The 21,012-nt window shown below is 38.7% G+C and overlaps 4 protein-coding genes across 4 annotated transcripts; 2 read left to right on the top strand and 2 right to left on the bottom strand.

Moving 5' to 3' along the window:
• Positions 1 to 784: 784 nt before the first annotated feature.
• GLX1 (glyoxalase/bleomycin resistance protein/dioxygenase superfamily protein) lies at positions 785 to 3,628 on the top strand. Its single transcript, XM_007026041.3, has 9 exons — positions 785 to 943; positions 1,275 to 1,420; positions 1,527 to 1,651; positions 2,032 to 2,096; positions 2,175 to 2,387; positions 2,645 to 2,692; positions 2,814 to 2,921; positions 3,042 to 3,194; positions 3,345 to 3,628. The coding sequence occupies exons 2-9, from the start codon at positions 1,305 to 1,307 to the stop codon at positions 3,384 to 3,386; spliced, it is 870 nt and encodes a 289-aa protein (XP_007026103.3). The 5' UTR covers positions 785 to 943; positions 1,275 to 1,304; the 3' UTR covers positions 3,387 to 3,628.
• Positions 3,629 to 3,876: 248 nt separating this feature from the next.
• On the bottom strand, positions 3,877 to 8,693 carry ADT1 (arogenate dehydratase 1). Its single transcript, XM_018123497.2, has 11 exons — positions 8,002 to 8,693; positions 6,722 to 6,792; positions 6,552 to 6,644; positions 6,262 to 6,462; positions 5,980 to 6,060; positions 5,773 to 5,868; positions 5,159 to 5,236; positions 4,993 to 5,082; positions 4,842 to 4,906; positions 4,530 to 4,611; positions 3,877 to 4,404 (listed from the first exon to the last, which is right to left on the bottom strand). The coding sequence occupies exons 1-11, from the start codon at positions 8,276 to 8,278 to the stop codon at positions 4,348 to 4,350; spliced, it is 1,191 nt and encodes a 396-aa protein (XP_017978986.2). The 5' UTR covers positions 8,279 to 8,693; the 3' UTR covers positions 3,877 to 4,347.
• A 2,785-nt stretch (positions 8,694 to 11,478) lies between these two features.
• On the bottom strand, positions 11,479 to 14,087 carry LOC18597164 (putative UPF0481 protein At3g02645). The gene is made up of 4 exons (XM_007026037.3): positions 13,987 to 14,087; positions 13,822 to 13,900; positions 13,364 to 13,735; positions 11,479 to 13,260 (listed from the first exon to the last, which is right to left on the bottom strand). The coding sequence occupies exons 1-4, from the start codon at positions 13,990 to 13,992 to the stop codon at positions 11,726 to 11,728; spliced, it is 1,992 nt and encodes a 663-aa protein (XP_007026099.3). The 5' UTR covers positions 13,993 to 14,087; the 3' UTR covers positions 11,479 to 11,725.
• A 3,251-nt stretch (positions 14,088 to 17,338) lies between these two features.
• LOC18597163 (uncharacterized) lies at positions 17,339 to 20,053 on the top strand. Its single transcript, XM_018123949.2, has 2 exons — positions 17,339 to 18,869; positions 19,501 to 20,053. Exons 1-2 carry the CDS (start codon positions 17,457 to 17,459, stop codon positions 19,918 to 19,920), a joined length of 1,833 nt encoding a protein of 610 aa, XP_017979438.2. The 5' UTR covers positions 17,339 to 17,456; the 3' UTR covers positions 19,921 to 20,053.
• The last annotated feature ends 959 nt before the right edge of the window (positions 20,054 to 21,012 follow it).

Raw genomic sequence — 21,012 nt, 5'->3', positions numbered from 1 at the left:
CAAAAGCATTCCATCGCTTATTCCGAATTGCGAAACTTTGGACCTGAAACACCATCGAAACTTTCCACTCTTTGTTGCTTTCATCTGCTGGTCACTAAAGGTGCAAACCCCATCCTAGATTTTGCTTGATTTCGATTTTCGACGTCGTAAGCAAAGCGGGGCCCTGAAAAGAAAGAATCTAAAAAGGGCAAAGGCCTTGTCCACTTGTCCTGAGACAACAAATGCAAAGTTTCAAACTTCATCTCTCCAATGGCCGAAAGTGGCCACTTCTTTTTATCAGCAATTGACCCTTCATCCTTTTAGCCTTTCCTAATCATCCTGTATGCTGCAAAAATCTTTTAAGATGTCAAACAAAGCTGATATTTGCTTGTAATGAACATTCTAGAGCCTTAAACTGGTTTACTGTTCCTAAATGTTCGATTTTGACTGCTAACACGTATTGCTACATAGAATATGTATATAATCTTAGATCATACTGAAAATAACGTAGAACAAGTGACAGAATTCACCCGTTAAAAAGCCGTTTCTAATAACATCTTAAGGCCTCTCTTTCTGAAAATACAAATTATGGACCGGTCTGAGGACCAAAACGTGCCCCCGAAATTGAATATTGCCACGTTTTTTCCGTGTAGTATCCGTTGCAGGATTTGACTTCCCCGCAAAGTCCAAAGATGGTGTCAATCCTCCAAATCATTTGGTCTAAAACGACGAAGGGTTTTTTCCTTTGGGTTTGAGAAGGACACATCTGGTTGGTCAGTTTCAAGAACGTCGAGACGTGTCTTGTCGGATATTGGGTCCACTTTGTGACAGACAAGTAACGTTAGCGAGAAATGATTAAGAAAGAGATTATAAATTACTTTCTAGCTTCTGGTGGTGACAGGGTTCCCCTGTGGCGTTTCATTTGACTAGTCGAACTCACTCACTCTCTCTCTAGTAATCGTTGGTAAGCTCTTAGATCCAAATTAGGGTTTTCTTTGTTCATTCTTTTAAACGATTTTAGGGTTCAAGTCAGTGCTTTGTTAGCTGTTTGTTTGCTGTAATACGATTGGAAGTTGTGTTCCGTCTTTGTAATGTTGCAGTTGATTTGCTTACTTAGATACAGTGAGAAAGTCTCAGTCTTCAGTTTGATCTTGATATAGAAATTGGAAAAAAAAGCAATTTTTATCGATGGAATTCAATGATAAAGATAAATCAGCTGAAAATGAATAAAAAAGATTGAATCTTGCTGTTAAAGGTGTAATTTTGAGTTGATATACTTGGTTGGCTTTATGAAGTGTTACAGGGCAATCGGATTTGTTGAAAACATGGCTGAGGGTTTAGCTGCAGTTCCCAGTACTGAGTTGTTGGAGTGGCCAAAGAAAGATAAGCGTCGGTTCCTTCATGCTGTGTACCGTGTTGGTGATCTCGATCGTACTATCAAGTAGGCTTTTCTAGAACTTGGGGCGTTCTTACATTTTTTCAGTACTTTGTTTTCTTTTGATTCTTGGATTGGATGTCCTTATTTTGTGGTATAAATTTGTGTTCAGGTTTTACACTGAGTGTTTTGGGATGAAGCTGTTGAGGAAAAGAGACATTCCTGAAGAGAAATACTCCAATGCCTTTCTTGGATTTGGCCCAGAGGTGTCACATTTCGTCGTGGAGTTAACATATAGTATGATTCCCGCTATCTTTGTTCCTTTATATGGAAATATTCTCTGCAAAGGGCTTTTTGTGCATCCTTGTCCTGATCAAACGGTTAACTCTGTGATTCCTTTTTATTCAAAATTATGTAGATCTGCTAGGTCTATTGCAGCATAGTTCACTATGGTTAAATCTAAAGTGGGTACTTTAAGGCTATAGTATGTAATGTTGAACTTGTGTTTCTTTCAATAGCTAAGCTTGTTGCTCCTTTCATTTGGGTGGTGGTAGTGAAGGAATTTACTGACAATGAAAGGGGGCTTCTAAATTTAATTCTTTGCTGTGTGATTATTAATTCGTTTTTAGTTCTCTTGAACTTCTATGATCTCTAAGAACTTTTTTCTTTCTTTACAGATTATGGAGTAACTTCATATGATATTGGAACTGGATTTGGGCATTTTGCAATTGCAACTCCTGATGTAAGTTCTGTGCTTTTGGAATGCTTCAAGCAAAGGATTCATTGCGATGCTGAAATGTGTTTCACTTCGAATTTTTAGGTTTACAAAATGGTTGAAGACATCCGTGCAAAGGGTGGCAATATTACTAGAGAGCCTGGTCCAGTCAAAGGTGGATCAACTGTCATTGCTTTTGTGAAGGATCCTGATGGTTATGTTTTTGAGCTCATCCAAAGAGCTTCTACTCCTGAGCCACTCTGTCAAGTAATGCTTCGTGTTGGGGATTTATATCGCTCTGTCAAATTCTATGAAAAGGTAGTGCAATATAAAGTAACCTTTTGCTTGAATTTTGTATCACCGATTAAACTTATTTTTCGATTTCAAAGCTAAATCATTGTGCTTTGACTTATTGGAAGATAGTCATAAACTATATGGAGGCTTTGGGCCTAATGATTGCTTGCTATCATTGCTCTCAAATAATTCTCTTTTATGACTTTGTTGCCTAAAAGGGTTGAGAAAAAAACTTGATGAGTTAGTAATTTCACTGCTTTTCATCGATGATTTCTTTGCAGGCCCTGGGGATGAAGCTAGTAAAGAAGGTTGATAGGCCAGAATACAAGGTAAAGTGTGTCCTACTTGGAATTTTTTATTTAGCTTACTTAGCTGGAGATATGAAAGTTATCCTTTAGCAATGCAAAAAGCCTACTAAATCCTCTCATATCTCTTGCGTTCTCTGGACAGTACTCCATAGCCATGATGGGTTATGCTGAAGAACTTGAGACTATTGTTCTTGAGTTGACTTACAATTATGGAGTGACTGAATATACCAAGGGAAATGCATATGCACAGGTCAGTTTTAGACTCACTTTAGCTATCCTTGGAACAAAAGTCTCTGTGCTGCTGCCTTAATTTCTTCTTTAGAAAAGTTTCCACTTGCCCTGTTTTTAGTTACTATTGTCTCCATTCCAGGTTGCCATTAGTACTGATGATGTATACAAAAGTGGTGAGGTTGTGGAACATGTTATACAAGAGCTTGGCGGAAAGGTTACACGAAAACCTGGGCCAGTTCCTGGAATTAACACCAAAATCACCTCTTTCCTAGATCCTGATGGCTGGAAAACAGTAAGTTTTTGTTGTGCTGCCAACTTTACCGTCTCTATCATTTGCATGAGCATTTGTAAGTTCGCTAGAGTTCGAATGTTCTTATAAGTGTTCTGATAATAGTTTTTACGTCGACAAAGCTCAAGATGTGATTCTGCTCCATGCCTGCAGGTCCTGGTTGACAATGAAGACTTTCTGAAAGAACTCAACTAGGCAGAGTGATCGAATGGCAGAAAAGGCTCCGTAGTCCTGCTACTATATGAATAAATTAGTATGTAGTGGAATAAGCTAGCAATATGTATGTCTGTTAAGTATGGTTGTTGCTATGTAACTTTAACAATGTTCCACTCCCATCTGGTCTGGATCTAGTATGTTACATAGCTATCACTCTATCAGTAGGTTTTGGAGACTGATTTTTGCTTTAAAATAGTCAAGACTGATATTGTCGGCCTGAATGCCCTGACTAAGGTGGTCTCCAGACTTTATTCTTCTACCCTGAAGTCATCGGAAAAGGAGAAAACAATAAAGTTCCGATGAACAAATGAGGCACCTCAGTCCGCAGAATCCATCTCATGCATTGAGCATTTCTCCATGGCTAAAGGCTAAGATAAGGCTTAGTTTTGCATTATGGGTGAGTTGAATAACATAATTGAAAACCAATCATTGTAAAAACAAAGGCCAAACTTGGTTTGCAGCAGCTAAATGCTAGCGGAGAGATCAAAGAACTTTCTTTTATTTCTTTAAATTAAGATAAAGAGATATTGAATTGTTTTTCATCATTGAAATATCACAACACACCTTTCAGGAGGATGTAAAGAATTATGAGGTTAAACAGAAAAGAAGGAAAGAGGGAGTGGTAGGTCATGCTGAAGAAGCTTTCGAACTGATCAGTAGGCCCTCAACATACTCCAGGAATCTCTCCATCTACAAATGTATTGAGACTTGACTTGTAAAGATCATGTGGGTTGGCTAAATAGAGGAAGAAGGAAAGAGGGAGTAGTAGGTCATGTTGAAGAAGCTTTCGAATTGATCGGTAGGCCTTCAACATACTCCAAGAATCTCTCCATCTTCAAATGAATCAAGACTAGACTCGTATGTACAGGTCATGTGGGTTGAACCGTCTACATCTGAAGGTGTGACGGACCAACATGGACTTCGTTGAAGAAGTATCCATCTAGACAGTTGTATCCATCGGATAGGAACCAAGGACGCGGAGAAATGTTGCATATTCCTGGAAAAAAGAACATGGATCCCAAGGACTTCAGGAATTTAGGCCAAGAAAGGAGGACTTTTGGGGGGAAACAAATATGATCATTACAAGTTAAAGACATAGTTAAGGAGTTTGAGAGGACTGACCTCTAAATTTGCCAATGCATTTTGGGCACACTGTTCTGCCATAGAAGCTTCAAAGTCAATATAGAAAAGATAGTCGAAGCACCTGCTACCAGACATCGCTCAGTTTAATAGCATAAATTTAACTATTTATTACTCACGATAATCTCTATGTCAAAAATAGTTTATTGCGCTTGGTTTATTCTTTCATATTTATTACGCATACCTTGAAAAATATTGCATCAATAAGATCTATTGCCCATCAATATGCATTTTAATTCTGGAATTACCAAGATCCAATTTACAGTAGCAGATCTCAATAAATACGACACTTACTTGGCAGTCCCTTTGTCAGAATCATCAACTCTCAGAGGATGCATTTTTAGTGGTCGACTCTCCATCTAAAAATTGCTCCAAGAGGTCAGATAACAATCAGAATCTTCTGACATTATGATACGCCAAAGACCGAACACTTTGTTATATTTACCTTTGACAAATTTATACCCCTTAGAGTAAACACAGCCAAAGCTTTGAACAGCATGCCAGGACCTTCTTCTAGACTAAAAACAATGCTCGTCTGGAAACATTATCAACAAAATTGAGATATTAATCCATCAAATAAAACAAATGTGACTAAGTTCAAGGAGTTATACCTTATAAGGCTTGTCAGTTTTTGGAATTATGGGTTCTCTTGCAAGTACCAAATACCTGGTAATGTTATGCTCCTCGTCCTGATGCATGAGATGAAGTAAATCAAATCAAATTGACTTTTCCAGTAATCAATATTCAAGGCAACAAAAATCTTTCCAGATAAAAACCAAAACAAAAGAGGAATGCTATATTGTACACAAGCCTCGGACACAGCAGTAACAATTTAAGAACATTGACTGAATAAGTTTTGATATATAGACTGAAGAGTCCGAGAAAGAAATCAGAGTAGCCAGAGTGAACACCATACTGATTGTTCAAAACACAAGTTGAATACCCATCAATCCAACTTCCCACCACCCAACCAGAATGGTGATAATGACTGCAAAGAGAAATTGAAAGATATTGCAGAAATGGTGCCTGCATGCTCTTTCTCAACCTAGGCATGTAAAACAGGAAGGTTATACTAATAAAAATATTTTAAACTCACAGGCCATATAACTGCATAATTTTGTACAATCTAAGCCTATGATACCAAAACCTATTACAAAGCCAGAATTCTTCTTTTTCAAGGAATCTACGCGGCACCAATGAGGCGTATAAAAAGTGAAGGTTTAACCTGGACTTTTCTAGCAAGAATGTGAAGCCCATAAATTTCTGCTGCTCGAGCACTTGCTATTGCGCCAACATTCCTTGCACCAGTTAAGACAGCAATCTGTTCCAGCATCTTAGAATGAAAAACATCAGGAAAAACAGAAGAAGAGGAAATGTCCAAAATATGACTTATGAGGAAATTGAATTAGCACAAGAAGATCTCCAAAATTACCTGAGCAGCTGAGGCACAATCATCAGAATTAACTCTAACAAAGCCCATGTTGCTAAGTGTCATCTCACATTGAGCAAATGCCTGAAAATGATAATATCGCTAGGATTCAAGAATCTGATGTGAAGGTCTGCACTTCAAATCAGCCATATCTTGAAGTTTGCATATTTCCTAAAGCAAATTGCTAAGTGATCTACTATATATTACTAGTATGTCCCAAAACATCAGGTAACTTCCAGAACAAACAAGAAACTAAAACGATATGGAAGTATGAACATGTTTAACCTCGGGATGGCCTAAAACACGATCCATTTCCTCCATTCTGACACCAGGCAATGCCAAGAGGCAGTGATTAACAGCCAACTGCACCTCCCTTACTATGTGTAACCTATGCCGGAGGAGTAAGTCATAATTACGGTGGATGCTACCACCTATAGAATTCTCGATGGGGAGAACTGCTTTTTCCACTAACCAAAGTTCAACTGCCTGTTAAAAGAATGAAACTGTATAATGTAATCATTTCTGCATAGATTCATGCAACAAGAAAATACCAAAAAAATATTTATGATCAGAACCTTGAATGCCTTTTCATATTTCTCACAGGGTACAGTTTCACAATTAGGGTATGCTTTAAGGGCAGCAGCCTCACCATATGCACCTGGCATTCCCTGAAATTGGTAACAGCCAATATAAGTATAGCAAGAAACACATTAATGTTTAGTAGAATAACGAAAAAGTTTCAGACCTTATAAGCAACCCGCATATTTGAACCATCATCATCATCATATGTAGATAGACCTGTTGCGGACAGGGGTTCTGCAAAACAGTTATATATTCAATCTTGGAAACTGTATCAACAAAAACCATGTATGGTCCTAGTTATTAAAAGATAACAAACAACACCCTATGAAAGAATAATACAAGAAATTGGAAATAAATTTATAGTGCATGCTGACAATCAAAGAATTTTTCTCTTGCTTAATAGCACACTCATATATACCTTTGAACATTAAATCAAATCTTTGCAACTCAAGAAAATAACCAGATTCATACTCCAGCCCAATGAATATAAGTATTATAATCTGAGACTAATCTAATAACTGAAAAGGCAGATATTTGTTGCCTACAACCATGAATTAATCATTCTCCAACCATGTAAAAGTAATATTGTTTTATTCGTACACACGCAGAACATGTCCATTTGGGAGCTGTCCAAACCTAGAATACCTCAAATTCATGCAAGTGAGAGTGCCATCTCATTGGATTGGCATTATGCATGAGACTTGAAAGTTCCAAAAAAGAAAATTTCAAGCCATACCTATACGTCTCTGCTCATAAAAGGTAAGAGATGCCTAATTCAGCATAAATTATTACACGAAGCTTCAAAATAACATAACTAGAGATCATAAGCATCCAAAGCCAGCAATAATGTCAACTTTAACTGCCTGGCAACAACTCTCAGTTGGGATTTATTTTTCTGCTAAACCAATAGCTCCAAGGGATCTAAGAGTCCAAAACAATGCTTCCACGCAGGAAACAATAGAGAACCATCTTCTAACTTTTCATACCTACGTATCCTCGAAGCACATTCAAACAACTGACATTTGATATAATTGACCTCATAATTGGCATTCTACATATCATATAAAACATCATTCATCCTAAAGCATGTTCTAATTATCAGTCATTACAGGGATTGCAGATAAGAGTGGCTGTTTTTAAGGAACAAACTCATTGCAATAGAACCTTGCATTAAAATTACCAACAAATAGCTACAAACATTAGAGCCAGTGAATTGGATTAATCTACGTTGCCCTCCAACATATTTTCTGGATCATTTTCAACCTAAGTGAAATATTTGCATCAAAATTGAAAAAAGAAAAGGAAAATTTGTTTTCCTCTATAATTCAACTAATGCTAATTACAGAACAGAGCATAGCTATCATCACATTTAAAGCTCACAGAACAACAGCCCAATACAATAGATTAAAACCAATCCAAAGTACTATAACCGAGTTAACTTACTAGGAAGAAGACTCAAGTCCTCGTGAAACACCTTGGACTCAGTGTCCTGAACTTGATCAGTTTTCCCAGTCTGAAATGTCTCGACTTCAGTACCGTAAGGCTTACCTTCAATAGCAGAGGTAGCTCTAGGTGCGGAAGAACCCAAAGCACAGCATTTCCATTTGGGAGGCCTCACCTCCAACACAATCCTACCTCGGGTAGACCCCAAATCTGCTGTCCCCAGATGAGAGTGAGGCATTTGAGAACAAACCCAGTTTGGAGCACACTTAATAGCCATTAGAAACACCAACAAGGAACCAGTCTGAAATCAACTAACACACGATGAAAACACAGTCACGAAAACAAAGAAACAAACTTTGGTGGTGGTGGTGTTGGTGAAACACAGAAAGACAACGTCAAAGGCGGTGGATGAGAAATGCCGGCTAAGAAATATGGACCCCACGACACGAACACACTCAAAAGAGACACAGACTTCCCCCACTGTGTGTTTCAAACGTATTCCATGTAGTATTCTTCCCAAAAGACACCGGCTTTTTCCTTCTCCTAAGACTAGATAATTAGGGAGGGAAAGAACAGGTTGGTGGAACAGCAAAGTTAGCTAACACGTTTCCTTAAATTCGAGAGTCTTTGACGACAAACGAAGAAAATCCGAGCCTTGTGCTATCAATTGGAAACTTTGTCTCTTCTCTGTCTTCCATGGTGCTGCTTCAACTGGTACATATACTCACGAATACGATGGGTAATGAGGGAGCGGTTTTGGAAACTAAGGAAGTGGACCCATGTTTGCCAAATTCTGACAGTAAATCCTTACCTGCTCATCCCATTTGGATAAACTTTCCATAAAAATAAAAATAAAAAACATGATTTTTCTATTTTATTCGGTAATTTTGGAAAATAATTTATTTTAGGCAACTTCATTTTGTGGTTGCAAATCATTATACATAATCATCTCTGCTAGTTCGGATAATTTTTTTTAAAATTTTAATGTAAATTAATTAAAATTAAAAAAACTTATATACTCGTAAGTGTATAAATCTTTATGAATATATTTTAACTATAATAACGATCTCTATTAATTTGAATTCAACTTATTTTTTCTCAAATATTTGAAACAACATTCTTTTAAGATTCTGAATTACAATATATTCTAACTGTAATAACGATTTTACTTATTCGAATTGAAGTAATTTTTTTGAAAGATATTAGATAAGTTCACATTAAAATATTGTAAATCGTGAGATGTCTATTTATGTTATTGGATAAACTTACCATATAAATGAAAAAACATAATTTATATGTTTTTAAGTAACATTCTTTAAGATTATAAATCATTATATAATAGTTTAATTAACTATTATGATACATATGATATGATAATTATTATTATTATTATTATTATTATTATTATTATTATTATATTAACACATTTCATGTACATATGGGCATGGTCAAGCTTTGTTGTAGGTAAGCAAGCATCATTCCAGTTACTATGACTTTGTCAATCAACATTACTATAAGGTACACTGCCTGGTACAAGAGTGGGGTTTATTCTTGGCTGTACATAAAAGCAGCAATAATTCACAATCTGATCATTTGGGTATGAGAGTTACTGAAAATGACAGGGGAACCTATTAGAATTGGAGGTGTTCCATTGCTCATGGATGGTGATGGCACTGGTGGATATATAGAAACCATGGGGAAGTTGGTGTGGGGATGATAATGCCAACCATTTTCAAGCAACCCTACTGATGACTGATAACTGGACCAGTCCTTTTTCTTACTTGTTCCAAAGGTTGGGTTTCTTGTTCCTGTCAGCCAAAAGCCGGGTTCTCATAATTCACTCATGGAGGTAAATGATTTACGTGAAAAGGGCAGGAAAATCAAACTCTGTGCCATGGAGGTGCAAGTTTGTCATCACAGTAGTAAATGAAGATGAGGTGACATCCTCTTACCAGTTACATTGCATCTAAGAAAAGAGAGAGAGAGAGAATCTGCAGAAGTCAATCACGTTTTCCATTTCTAGACCATACATTTGATTTCAGCAAAGCTCGGAATACTTCCATTTCTAGTGTTAGGCTTGTCTAGTTGACTGACAGATAAAGGACATACAGTACAAGTTTGTTGAAGAAAAGTCAATTGAAAGAAGTAAATAAAGAGCGGAAAACTAGCAAGCCTCTTGGCCTTTGTCTTTATTGAATTCTACCCCAAAAAATGTTGTTTCGTGGATGGTGCCTGATCAACTACTACTCTCTTCAATATATTTTCTCTTGATGAACTGTACATTATAGGAAAAACTAGTGTCCCCTTCTTTAATTTTTCCAAACTACATAAAAAAGGGGAAGAACCCTATTTTTAATTCTTTTTTCTTTTTTCATTTTAAAAAGAAGTTTGATGACACAATCTGTAAAGTAATATAACTGTATGTCCTCGAGCAATTAAATAATTCAGTGTTAAGTCAAAAGGTACCAAGCATTCCTTAGACAGAACATGGCTATGGTGTTTGGTTTTGGTTTGGAGGACTGTCTATTTGGTTTTGTTGGGCCTAGACCTGTTGTTACGGATTGCATCAGCCAACATGCTAGTAAGCCCACCCGTGTAAACAAGAAAACAAAAGGAAAAGCGAAAAGTGCTGTTGCAGTGTTAAGCTATAGCAATTACCTAAGGTCAACTGAAGAAGACACTGAAGAGTGGAGCATGATCAATGCAGCAGAGCTAAACAGCCGTTAAGTATGTTAGGGTATTTTCAAAATAAAAAGTTATATTATATAATGAAAAGTTAAAACTTGGTGTTGATCGACCGTCCATGTTCAGTGCATCTTGGACTTGCTGCATTTTTCCTTGTGACATATACAAATTTACTTTGTGTTGATGATGTGACGCCTCTCTTGTTCATGACTCATTCACTTTTCTTTCGATGCGCTTTGATTTCCCCTGCTGAATTATGAGTGTGCTGATATTACTGTGATCCTCTCTCTGCTGTGATCTTCCTCTGCTGTTTCTTTTCGAGTTTACTGCACCATGATGAATTTGTCTACTGTCAGATTTGATCATTCGTGCTTTCAGCTTCATGTGGCTTCTGCTCCTGCCGTTTTTTCCCGAGCTCAATGCTTCCAAGAGTTTTTGTGCTTCCAGATCCTTCGTGCCTATTGCATTTCTGCTTATGAAATGATGATGTGTTGCCTTCCTTTTTTCTTGGAGTTTTCTTCCCTTTGCTGCTACGCTGCTATGTTTTGTTAGTGCTCTGTTTCGGATACCATTTCCCTCGTTTATGTGGTCTTTATTTTCTGTTTTTTTTGCTTCGCAACCTTGTCTTTCCTGGCCTGTTTTCCAGGTTCCTCTTTGCCATGAGCGGCTTTGCTCTCTTTTGATGTAACTCCTTTTACTTATCTATATATATTGATCTTTGGCCGAGGAAAAAAAAAAGCAATGCAGAAATTTTATCCAGACATCCATTAAACAAAAGTCAAGCAATCCAAGTACAGAATAGAGAGATGGGATTCCAGAACATAAAAAATGCAGCTCTAACACAAATAGTAGCAGAAGACAGAAAAGAGAAGGCACCATGTGTGACAGCATACGATCACACCTTAACATAACTACCATTATATACTATCTAAGACACTAACAACATGAAAATTTGTTATTGGATTAACTTAGACATCCCTTATTACACCTCTTCGATATACCATGTAATCCAGTCCATTTTACCAGACGGATCATCAACTTAGTACCCAAATTTGAAACAGGAAAAAACAAACCAAAGGCTGGTGATACAGAACAATAATATTTTCGGATCTCTCCAAAAATAGTGCATCCTAGTAATTCTACCCCCGTCTGGCAACGAATAACGCAACCTAGTAACTCTATCCTCAATATAGTAGCATTTTGTTTCCATTACTGTCATGTAGAGATAAGAGTCCTGGGGAATGCCACGATTAGAAATCTTAGACTGAAGGTAAGTGAAAGAAGACGCTACCCGTTCATTCTCGAGGGAAAATCTTGAGATGATTCCACATGAAGATAGCAGCTCTACATCAGTAGGATGTCTAATGAGACTAGACATGAAAGAGACATAAGCAGTTAAATCTTTGGAGCATCCAGTAGAACGCTGCTCGAAGGCCATGCCATTAACAAGGATGGCGAGGAAGAGATCATTGATGGTTACAGGTGGGATTTCAAGCACTCCGTCCTTGCAATGGATATCCGTGAATCTGTCGGCTCTTTTTGGCCTGAACTCTATGCCTGACTTCTGGAGTTCTCTTGCACTTTCTAAATAAACCTTAACTTCATCGGCTGTCTTTGAGGTTGATGGTTTGGGCTGAATAGAGAGGTGATGTCCCTTTTGCTTTGAGCTGGCAGGTGTTTTTAGATGGGAGACGCGCCTTCTCGTGATGTTATTGAGAAATAGCAATAAGGAAATTGGATTTGAGAGGATCATTGCTATCAAATGGATAGTTTTGAGAAACAAGGAGAGTGAATTGGTCGAAGGATTTGATGGGCGGATAGTCTCGAGAAGCAAGTGAAGTAAATGTTTGGGTGATTCCAAATGGTTGATGATGAAATCCATGGATAGAGGGAAGGCTAGATCGATAAATTTCAAGGCCATAGTCGGTACAGAAACTGTTGCTGTAGCTTCTTCACTCTTGGATAAATCAAACAAGTTTTCCAAAACAAAGAAAGGAATTTGGTTCTCTAGCAGGAGCAGGTCTCGAACCAAAATAGGGATCTGCCATGGTTCAATGGGGAAAATCCCATCTTCAGATTCCTTACCCCTACCAAAATGGTGTAACACCTCCATTACGAAGCATCCGTCAACTAACATCATTTCAACGAATTCAGAGCTGCACATTGAAAGATCCTCATCGGAGTAGCATCTTCTAGTACGCAATTCAAGTGTCATCATCTGTCGCACATAGAAACATAAATCTTTGCCTTGGTTTCTTGTGCGAGATAGAAAGTTTTGCAAGAAAGAATACTTGTACTTGTTAAGTGGAAGGTCTTTATCCCTATGATAAGGGCCAATAGAAACCAACTCAGGTTTCTGGATACAGGGAGACGAGCTGGTATCTTCATGTTGATTGTCTTGTTCCCGGACATACACAGTTGACTTTCCCTCTTTCTTCTCTTCCGTTTTGCTCACTTGCTCTGCATGCTCTAAATCTGCCACTCTCTTTCTCTTTCCTAGATCTACATCATTCCTATCGCCGGTTATCTCTATTGCCTTCTTGTCATCACCTTTGAGAGAAACGGACTCGAACCCTACACTAAAAAATAAATTATCAGAATGAATCAAATCAAAATAAGTTGTAGAAACCAATTCAGATCCCTGAAACCCTAAAGATGCATGGAGACGGGCTATTACAAAGTGTATATTCAGGTGGACGGACTTGTTTCTCCCCAAAGTCAAACTCTGGTTGATTATTTGAGAAGCCGAACAAGGACGGGAACAACGGCGAGACACCATAGTTGAATCTCTCTTTCTGACGATCTGCATCAATCCCATCGCTCTTTACCTCTATTGGGCTCTTGTCATCGCCTTCGCCTTTGAGGCAAACAAAGCCTGTTTTTTTTTTATTCTCTTGCTTCTCTTTACCACCAATGAGGTCGATGCTTATCTGCTCCGCATGCCCTACTCTCTTTCTTAGTAGACTTACTAGCCGAACTGCATCAAACCCATCGCCCGTTACCTCCATTTGGCTTTGGTCCGCAGGTCGGATAGCAACAGAATTAACCCCTGCACTCAAAAAAATAAATAAATAAAATCAGCACAAATTTTCTCCATCATCGAATCAACTTAACTTGATTTCAGGTTTCCAGTACCTGGTAGACTAGCTGCAATTTTCAAGGCCTTTGTGCGTGACTTCTCGTTATTCATAACTACCTTGAATACCACCTTTTGCTGCAAAATCCGCAAATCTTAGAAAAGAAAATTCAATTCAACATGAAATTCAATCGTTTCTTTATAATTCATGATTAATTTCATACCTTCATGGTGTTGTTAAGAGCAAAATGATGCTGAAGGAAAGATGTTTGGAGGGAGAAGCCGGCGAGGAACTAAGTGGACTTAAATGAACTAACTTTTTATTTTATATAACAAAGTCTTGTTGGGCCTAGGCCTTTTGTTACTGATTGCATTAGCTACCAGGCTAGTAGGTAGGTCGATTCCTCTATGCAAGAAAACTACTGTTAAACTATGTTTTAGGAAATATAATTAATTACTAGTACTAAATCCTTATGTACCAAGGACCAATCCATTTTTTTTTCTACTAATATTCCTATTAATATTACTATAAGACATGAAAAATACAATAACACCCCAAATTAATTTAAAGATTTTTTTTATACATTCTATTAACAATAAGATGATTAATTGTTTATCGAATATTTGCTTATTTCGTTAAATGTGATACCATAACTAATAAACTCACACGTAACAAAAGGTTTGAAATGAAGAAATATCCATCCGTAAAATTCCATTCAAATAAAATTATTTTAATTTCATCAAATTTTAAAAATCGAGTAAAAAAATTTCGATTAGCTCCTTGATTTGATTCTGTTTTTTCTTCTTTAAATATTATAGGAAGAACTGCCATCATTGAATAGATTAAGCATCACCAAGCTATGGAATCCAAAATATATAACCAAATTCTGTAAGGAACTTGGGTTCGTGAATGACTTGAACAACAGAAGACTTTCGTACAAAAAGAATATTTTACTAATAATAATTCTTAATTATACAAATCTGTAATAAAAAAGGGTTTATTTTGCCTCAATCCCAACTTGTCCCCTTTCCTAATAAACAACATAATCAATGGAAAAGAATGGTTATGGAATATAGGGAAAACGTGCCCTCGGAGAAGCTGATACACAAAGGTCGTGAAGCATGTTCATAATCGAGAAAATGTTGAGCCGATGGGGAAGTAAGTCATCGGAATCGGGGGGCTTTTCTTAGCTTTGCTTTCCTTCAATTTGGCTTCGCCACCAGCTTTAACTTGGGTCGATGTTCGTCGACTGTCTTCTCCCTCGGACGCAACCTTACTAGAACCAGAGAAGCAGCTGATCATGAAGCTAGGTAAGACAGCCATGGCGGAAACTTTGGACTGAATTAGCTTTGAAGAAAATATTCCTAGTTTGCAAGAGAAGAAAAGTACTAGTAGTAGTAGTAGTAGTGTTGGCTATGTTGTTGTTGGAGATAAAACCTCTCTCCGGGTGTGGTCTCTTTATATAAGTATGAAGGTTGGCCTTGTGGCAGGCCAGGTACGGGGAACCTGGAAGGAAAGAGGAGAGACATTTTCCAGCATGCTTCGTGGAGAAATACCTAAAGAGGAGGATTGGGTGATTCGGGACAATCAGGGTAGCTTTCAGGTTACTTTCTGATGCCTTCTTGGAAAGAAGTGGATCAAGTGTTTCAATGGGCGTCCAAGGGATGACTAGGTCATGTTGAAAATTCAAACAGGTGGCTGTTTGAATCTTGAGACCTTAATGATTAAGTTTACACCTACTAACTCCTTCCCTTCGCCTCTGATTTCACGTCTATATGATATTGATGTGATGTAGACATAGGAAGCAAAAAATAATCATATGATCTTGTTTTCATATTATATTAATATATTATGTTAATTTTTATTATAATATTTCAATTTATCACATGGTATAAAACTTTATATTAAAACTGATTTATCACTTCAATTCCAATATTTTTGAGCTTTTTAGGAGTTTTTTTTTATTTTCTGTCCTCCATCTCTAAGGCCCTTTCCATTCCTTTTTTGGTAATGCATTGGTTTCAAGCAAATGTTGATGGCCTTCTTAATATGGAAAAAAAGTATAGGGAAAAGAAAATGTCCCACATGGAGACAGCAATGCATTTTCACATTCAAATAACTACAATTAATGTATAATGAGAGGATGGAAATAAGAGAAAGTGAATACTCATGTGGGATATGGCCTTAAATTTGAGGGAAAAAAGAAAAGAAAAGCTAAAGTATAATGGAAGTAAAAGAAATATCTAATTCCTTATCCTACAAAAATTGTTGATTATATGATGTTGCATCATACCCTTTGGATCTGTGTGACTCTTTCCCACACTTCAAAAATTCATCAACATGTAGTTCTTTTTATTTTTCCTTGGGCTTGAATACTAGAGATAGAGAGAAAGTGGGTCCTCATTATAAATGTGCACATGAAGATGCCCTGAAGTTCCACTAAAAATTCATTATATTCGACCAGTTTGACGGTTGAAATAATTGAATAAATCGAATTAAATTAACCGAACTCATTTATGAAAAGAATAAAATGACACATGAGAATCTTTGAAGACAAAGAATCCAAAAAGAAAAGACAAAGGAAAACAAGAGCAAAGAAATGGAGGAGAAACAGTTTGGGGGGGGATAGGGAAGGAGTTAAAAGAAGGAGAAGCATCGAAGGGAGTGAGAAATCCGTTAGGGATTGGTCCATGCTGCCGGAGACAGACTCCCCTGTTCTCAGTTTCTCTTGGTCACGACAAAGCCTCTCCTTGGACTCTGTCTTTTTTTATTTTATTTTATTTTCTCTTATGCCCCCACCAAATCACTCCATTTCTGATTTCACTCTTTTTTTTATTTTTTAATTTTCTCTTAGTCAATCCTCACATTTCCTTTTTTTTCCCTTTATTTTATTTTAAATTTCATTTAAAACATATGGTCAATCTCCCCCTCTCTTTTTCTCTTTGAATAATTTAGACCGGTCAATCAAAAGTACAAACAAAACAAACTAAAGAAAATCCCTCAATTTGCGTAGCTGTGTTACAAACTCAACTGTTTTTTGTCTCATGTGTCTCAAAAATAAGACAATATTACTTAGAAAATTGTGGTGAAAATGCATCTTAAAATCCCATAATTGTCCGAATGATTGAGCTCATGGATTGTTGGTCCAAACTTTTCCCCACCATAAAGTAGTTTTGATAATTAAAATTCCATCAATAATTGAATTAATCGAATTTTTTAAACTCACGAGTCAAAATGTACTCAAATCAAAAGGTTTTTGATAATATCATAAGCTTAATAAAATTAAAACATTTTAATAAATATAATTAAAAAATATTATTTTAAAATTAAAATAAATCAAATTTATTTATTTAAATTTAAAAAAACAGAAAAAAAAGTGGAAAAGACAAAACAAAGAAGCGAAGGTAAAGCGAGGGGGGGGGGGGGGGAGGGTTTACTGGACCTGTCTGAAGCATCAACAAAAGCCGCGCCAGATTGCGTGTATCTCGTCCCTCTCTTTCTTTCCTTCTGCACGCTGCCCAATAAATTTATTTTTATCGAAAGACAGTAATACCCCTGCCTCGCTCTATTGCTAGTGCCCTTTCTGGATTTAGACATATTCATTTTTTACTTCATTCGCCATTTTCTCAATTCGAAATAACCGCTCGCTTATATTTGCGGAATTAAGGAGTGGAAACAGGGAAAAAAAGGAGAATGTCCAGATCATCATCGGCGTCCATGACGACGCCGTTTCCTGCTATCAAGCCGGAGGCTTACAAGCACAGTCCTGTTCACTACGCCGTCGTCTTGGGGGATCACACGACTCTGACTCGACTGGTTTCCACTCTACCCAAGCTGGCTGATCCCGCCCAGATCCACTCCGAGTGCGACTCGTTGAGTCAAGAGCGCGTAGCTGACGAAATCTCTGCTGTTCTGGACCGTCGTGACGTCCCCTTCCGTGAAACTCCTCTCCACCTCGCAGTCCGCCTCAACGACGCTGTAGCGGCTAGAACACTTGCAGCTGCTGGAGCTGACGTGTCGCTCCAGAACGCTGCGGGCTGGAATCCGCTCCAGGAAGCTCTGTGTCGCCGAAGCTCCGACATTGCGTTGGTTCTGCTAAAACTCCACCACCGCTCCGCCTGGAGCAAGTGGCGCCGTCGTTTACCTCGCGTAATTGCGGTTCTCCGCCGAATGCGGGACTTCTACATGGAAATCTCCTTCCACTTCGAAAGCTCTGTAATTCCATTCGTCGGAAAAATCGCACCTTCCGATACGTACAAGATCTGGAAACGCGACGGTAATCTCCGAGCGGATACTTCATTAGCCGGATTCGACGGCTTGAAAATCCAACGGGCTGATCAAAGCTTTCTTTTTCTCGGCGACGGCGATCACGTCCACAACATTCCTTGCGGCTCATTGCTAGTCCTCAACCGCGACGATCGCAAAATCTTCGACGCATTCGAAAACGCCGGAGCTCCTATGAGTGAATCTGACATTGCAGGCTTTTATTCCCAAACGAGCGTGTACCGACCGGGAATGGACGTAACCAGAGCGGAACTCGTGGGAAGAACTAACTGGAGACGCCAAGAGAAAACCGAGAGCGTCGGTGAATGGAAAGCTAAAGTTTACGAAGTACATAACGTGATTTTCAGCTTCAGGTCACGAAAAGTCGCGAGTTCCGAAAACGACGTCGCGGGAAGTGAACAGGTGTTACCGTTAGAGCTTGACGAAGACGACGACGGTTTTTTAGTTTGCGAGAATCCGAATTTCGCTATGCCTGATAGGAGAAGGCATAGTAGCTTCGTCAGAGAGGAGAGGGAGTGGATTTCGGTCGGGAGGAAGAGTGTGGACGTTTTTCCTTCGTCAGCGGCGGCGGCTGTTCCTCCTCGAAGATCGACAACTTTCGTACCGACTACGACGACCACAACGGTGGTGCCGCCTCCGCAAACTAAGGAGAAAGAGTACGTGAGAAGTTTACGGCCGTCTGTTTGGTTAACGGAACAGTTCCCGTTAAAGACAGAAGAGCTGTTACCGTTACTTGACATTTTGGCGAATAAAGTGAAAGCTGTAAGGAGGATGCGAGAGTTGCTGACCACCAAGTTCCCGCCGGGAACATTTCCGGTCAAGGTAATACAAAGCGTTAATTTTCTAAATTTTTTTTATTTTTATTAAAAAATGTGGGGGGTCCACATGGGTGCCTGTCTCCTTAGCAGGGTGTCTCTTTTGGGTCTTTTGATGCTTTAGGCAAGCAAGCGAGCCTGACCTTTGCTTGAGCACCATGACAAAAGCAAAACTGTGCTCCCAAGTCCTTTGCTTTATTTTCGTTCCCTCTCTGATTAGTGGAGAAGTCTTGGGTCGAATTAGCGGACGTGGACTTCTCCCATCGCTTTGTTCTAGATCCGACGGTGATTCCCAACCCCCCATCTCGCGGGACCCACATCATCCGAGGTTTCTTTTTCTCTTTCAGACAAAGGTTCTTCCCTCGTGGGGCCCGGTCTTTTTTTTTTATCGTCTTCTGGTCAGGTAATGTTCCGTCCGCCACGATCCGTCCACGCAGTCTGGACAGACCGTAGATGATGACGTGGCAGGATCATGGATGTTCAAGGAATCAGGCGGGAGTGGTTCAACCGTTAAACTGTCCTGTCCTGTCCTGTCCCGTTTGAATTGTATAGAAATAGGAGTAAATCTCTTTCGCTTTTTGACTTTGGGGTGATTTTCAGACAAGGTGGGGTCTTAATTGATTGTTTGGTGGGGGCAGGTTGCGATACCGGTCGTCCCTACTGTGAGGGTGGTGATAACCTTCACGAAATTCGTCGAGCTCCAACCAACAGAACAGTTCTACACCCCGCTCTCGAGTCCTCGGCATTTTTCTTACGGCGGAGGAAGAGGCGGAGGCCAAGCGGAGGAGGACCAAAAACCCGAGACCCACAAGTCGTCGTTGCCATCATCATCGTCGTCGTCATCGTGGCCGTCGACGGCGTGGTTGAGGCGAAGCAACAGTCAATCAGTGTCTGCCAGCAAGCAGCAGCAGCAGCAACAGCAACAGCGTAGTTCTTCTTCTTCTTCAATGGCACAACAAGCGGATCCTTTCGCTATTCCTAGTGGATATACTTGGACCACTGCCGACGACAAGTCCAGCAAGATGAAGAAATCCAAGTCCACCAGGAAATCAAAGTGAAAATGATTTTCTCTATGTTAAATTTTGATTTGGGGTTTCAACTTGCAAATTTTACAGTGTAGATATAAAATCCCTGATGGAGAATTTGGCACACAATTTTGTTTTAATTGCCGAAAATCCTTACTTTTGATCAATGGCAATGGGTTCTTTGTAGGATTCAATCATATCATTGCTGGTAAACAGGGACTAAGCCATAGCTAGGGTCTGGCATTCTTTGACCGCTAAAATTTGCGGGTACATGCAGAGACAGAGCATGAATAACCATTAATAAAACTTTAAGGTACGATACAGATACAGTCATGAAGTACTCATTGAAAGACATTTACCACAAATTAAAACATTTAACCATCAGTCAAAAGGACTTGGGGGTACTTAGTACACACACAGCTAGCCCAGACTATGAAAATACTGAAAAGATTGCAAATTGACATGGTGTTTAGAGGAGTTTAAATGATGAATGTAGGTTAATTCTCTCCTACTGTTTGGAAGCAATCATCACTGCATCAGTGCTCGTGACTGTTGGCAGCATGTTTCAAAAGAGGTGAATTAAACTTTACCCCCTGGAGAAACAAACAGCTTGCTCAATCTTTTCATAATACCAGTGTTCCTTTTTGCTATTCACACCCTGTTTACTTCACCCAGGAAAAGAGTTTATGGCAGTTTAAGAACATTCGTGCTGGTATATTTGTTTTGGTACATGGAAGGGCATTTTGGTAAAGTTAAAAGGATTAATGCTGCAGATATGAACTAGCTTTTACCTGGCGGGGGATTGCATAGCTCCACTATTTGTCAGCCGCCCCCCATGTATAAAATTAGAAGGAAATCTGTAAAGATGGACCCTTCATATGTAGTAATTGTGAGGTCGAGGTCCCATAACTTGGATCTTGTTTGGTGTTAATGTCTATGTTTTGCTTGTAAGAAACTTTGTTTCCTCTGACTTTTGTAGCTGGTTCTTTCTGCCTCTTTTAGATGGTGTAATAATTTGGATCAGGTAAGTTGTTGCCTTGTTGGTATGATACAACATTCTGTTTCAACAAGACAGAATGGAAGTACCACCATGTCTGCAACATCATAACTAGCATGTTTTGATTG

This window comes from Theobroma cacao, chromosome 6, assembly GCF_053813885.1.
Source record: "Theobroma cacao isolate CCN51 chromosome 6, ASM5381388v1, whole genome shotgun sequence".
In the NCBI taxonomy this organism is placed as follows: domain Eukaryota; kingdom Viridiplantae; phylum Streptophyta; class Magnoliopsida; order Malvales; family Malvaceae; genus Theobroma; species Theobroma cacao.
Note: the sequence above shows the minus strand (reverse complement) of the source record. Positions and strands in the feature narration are given on the sequence as shown.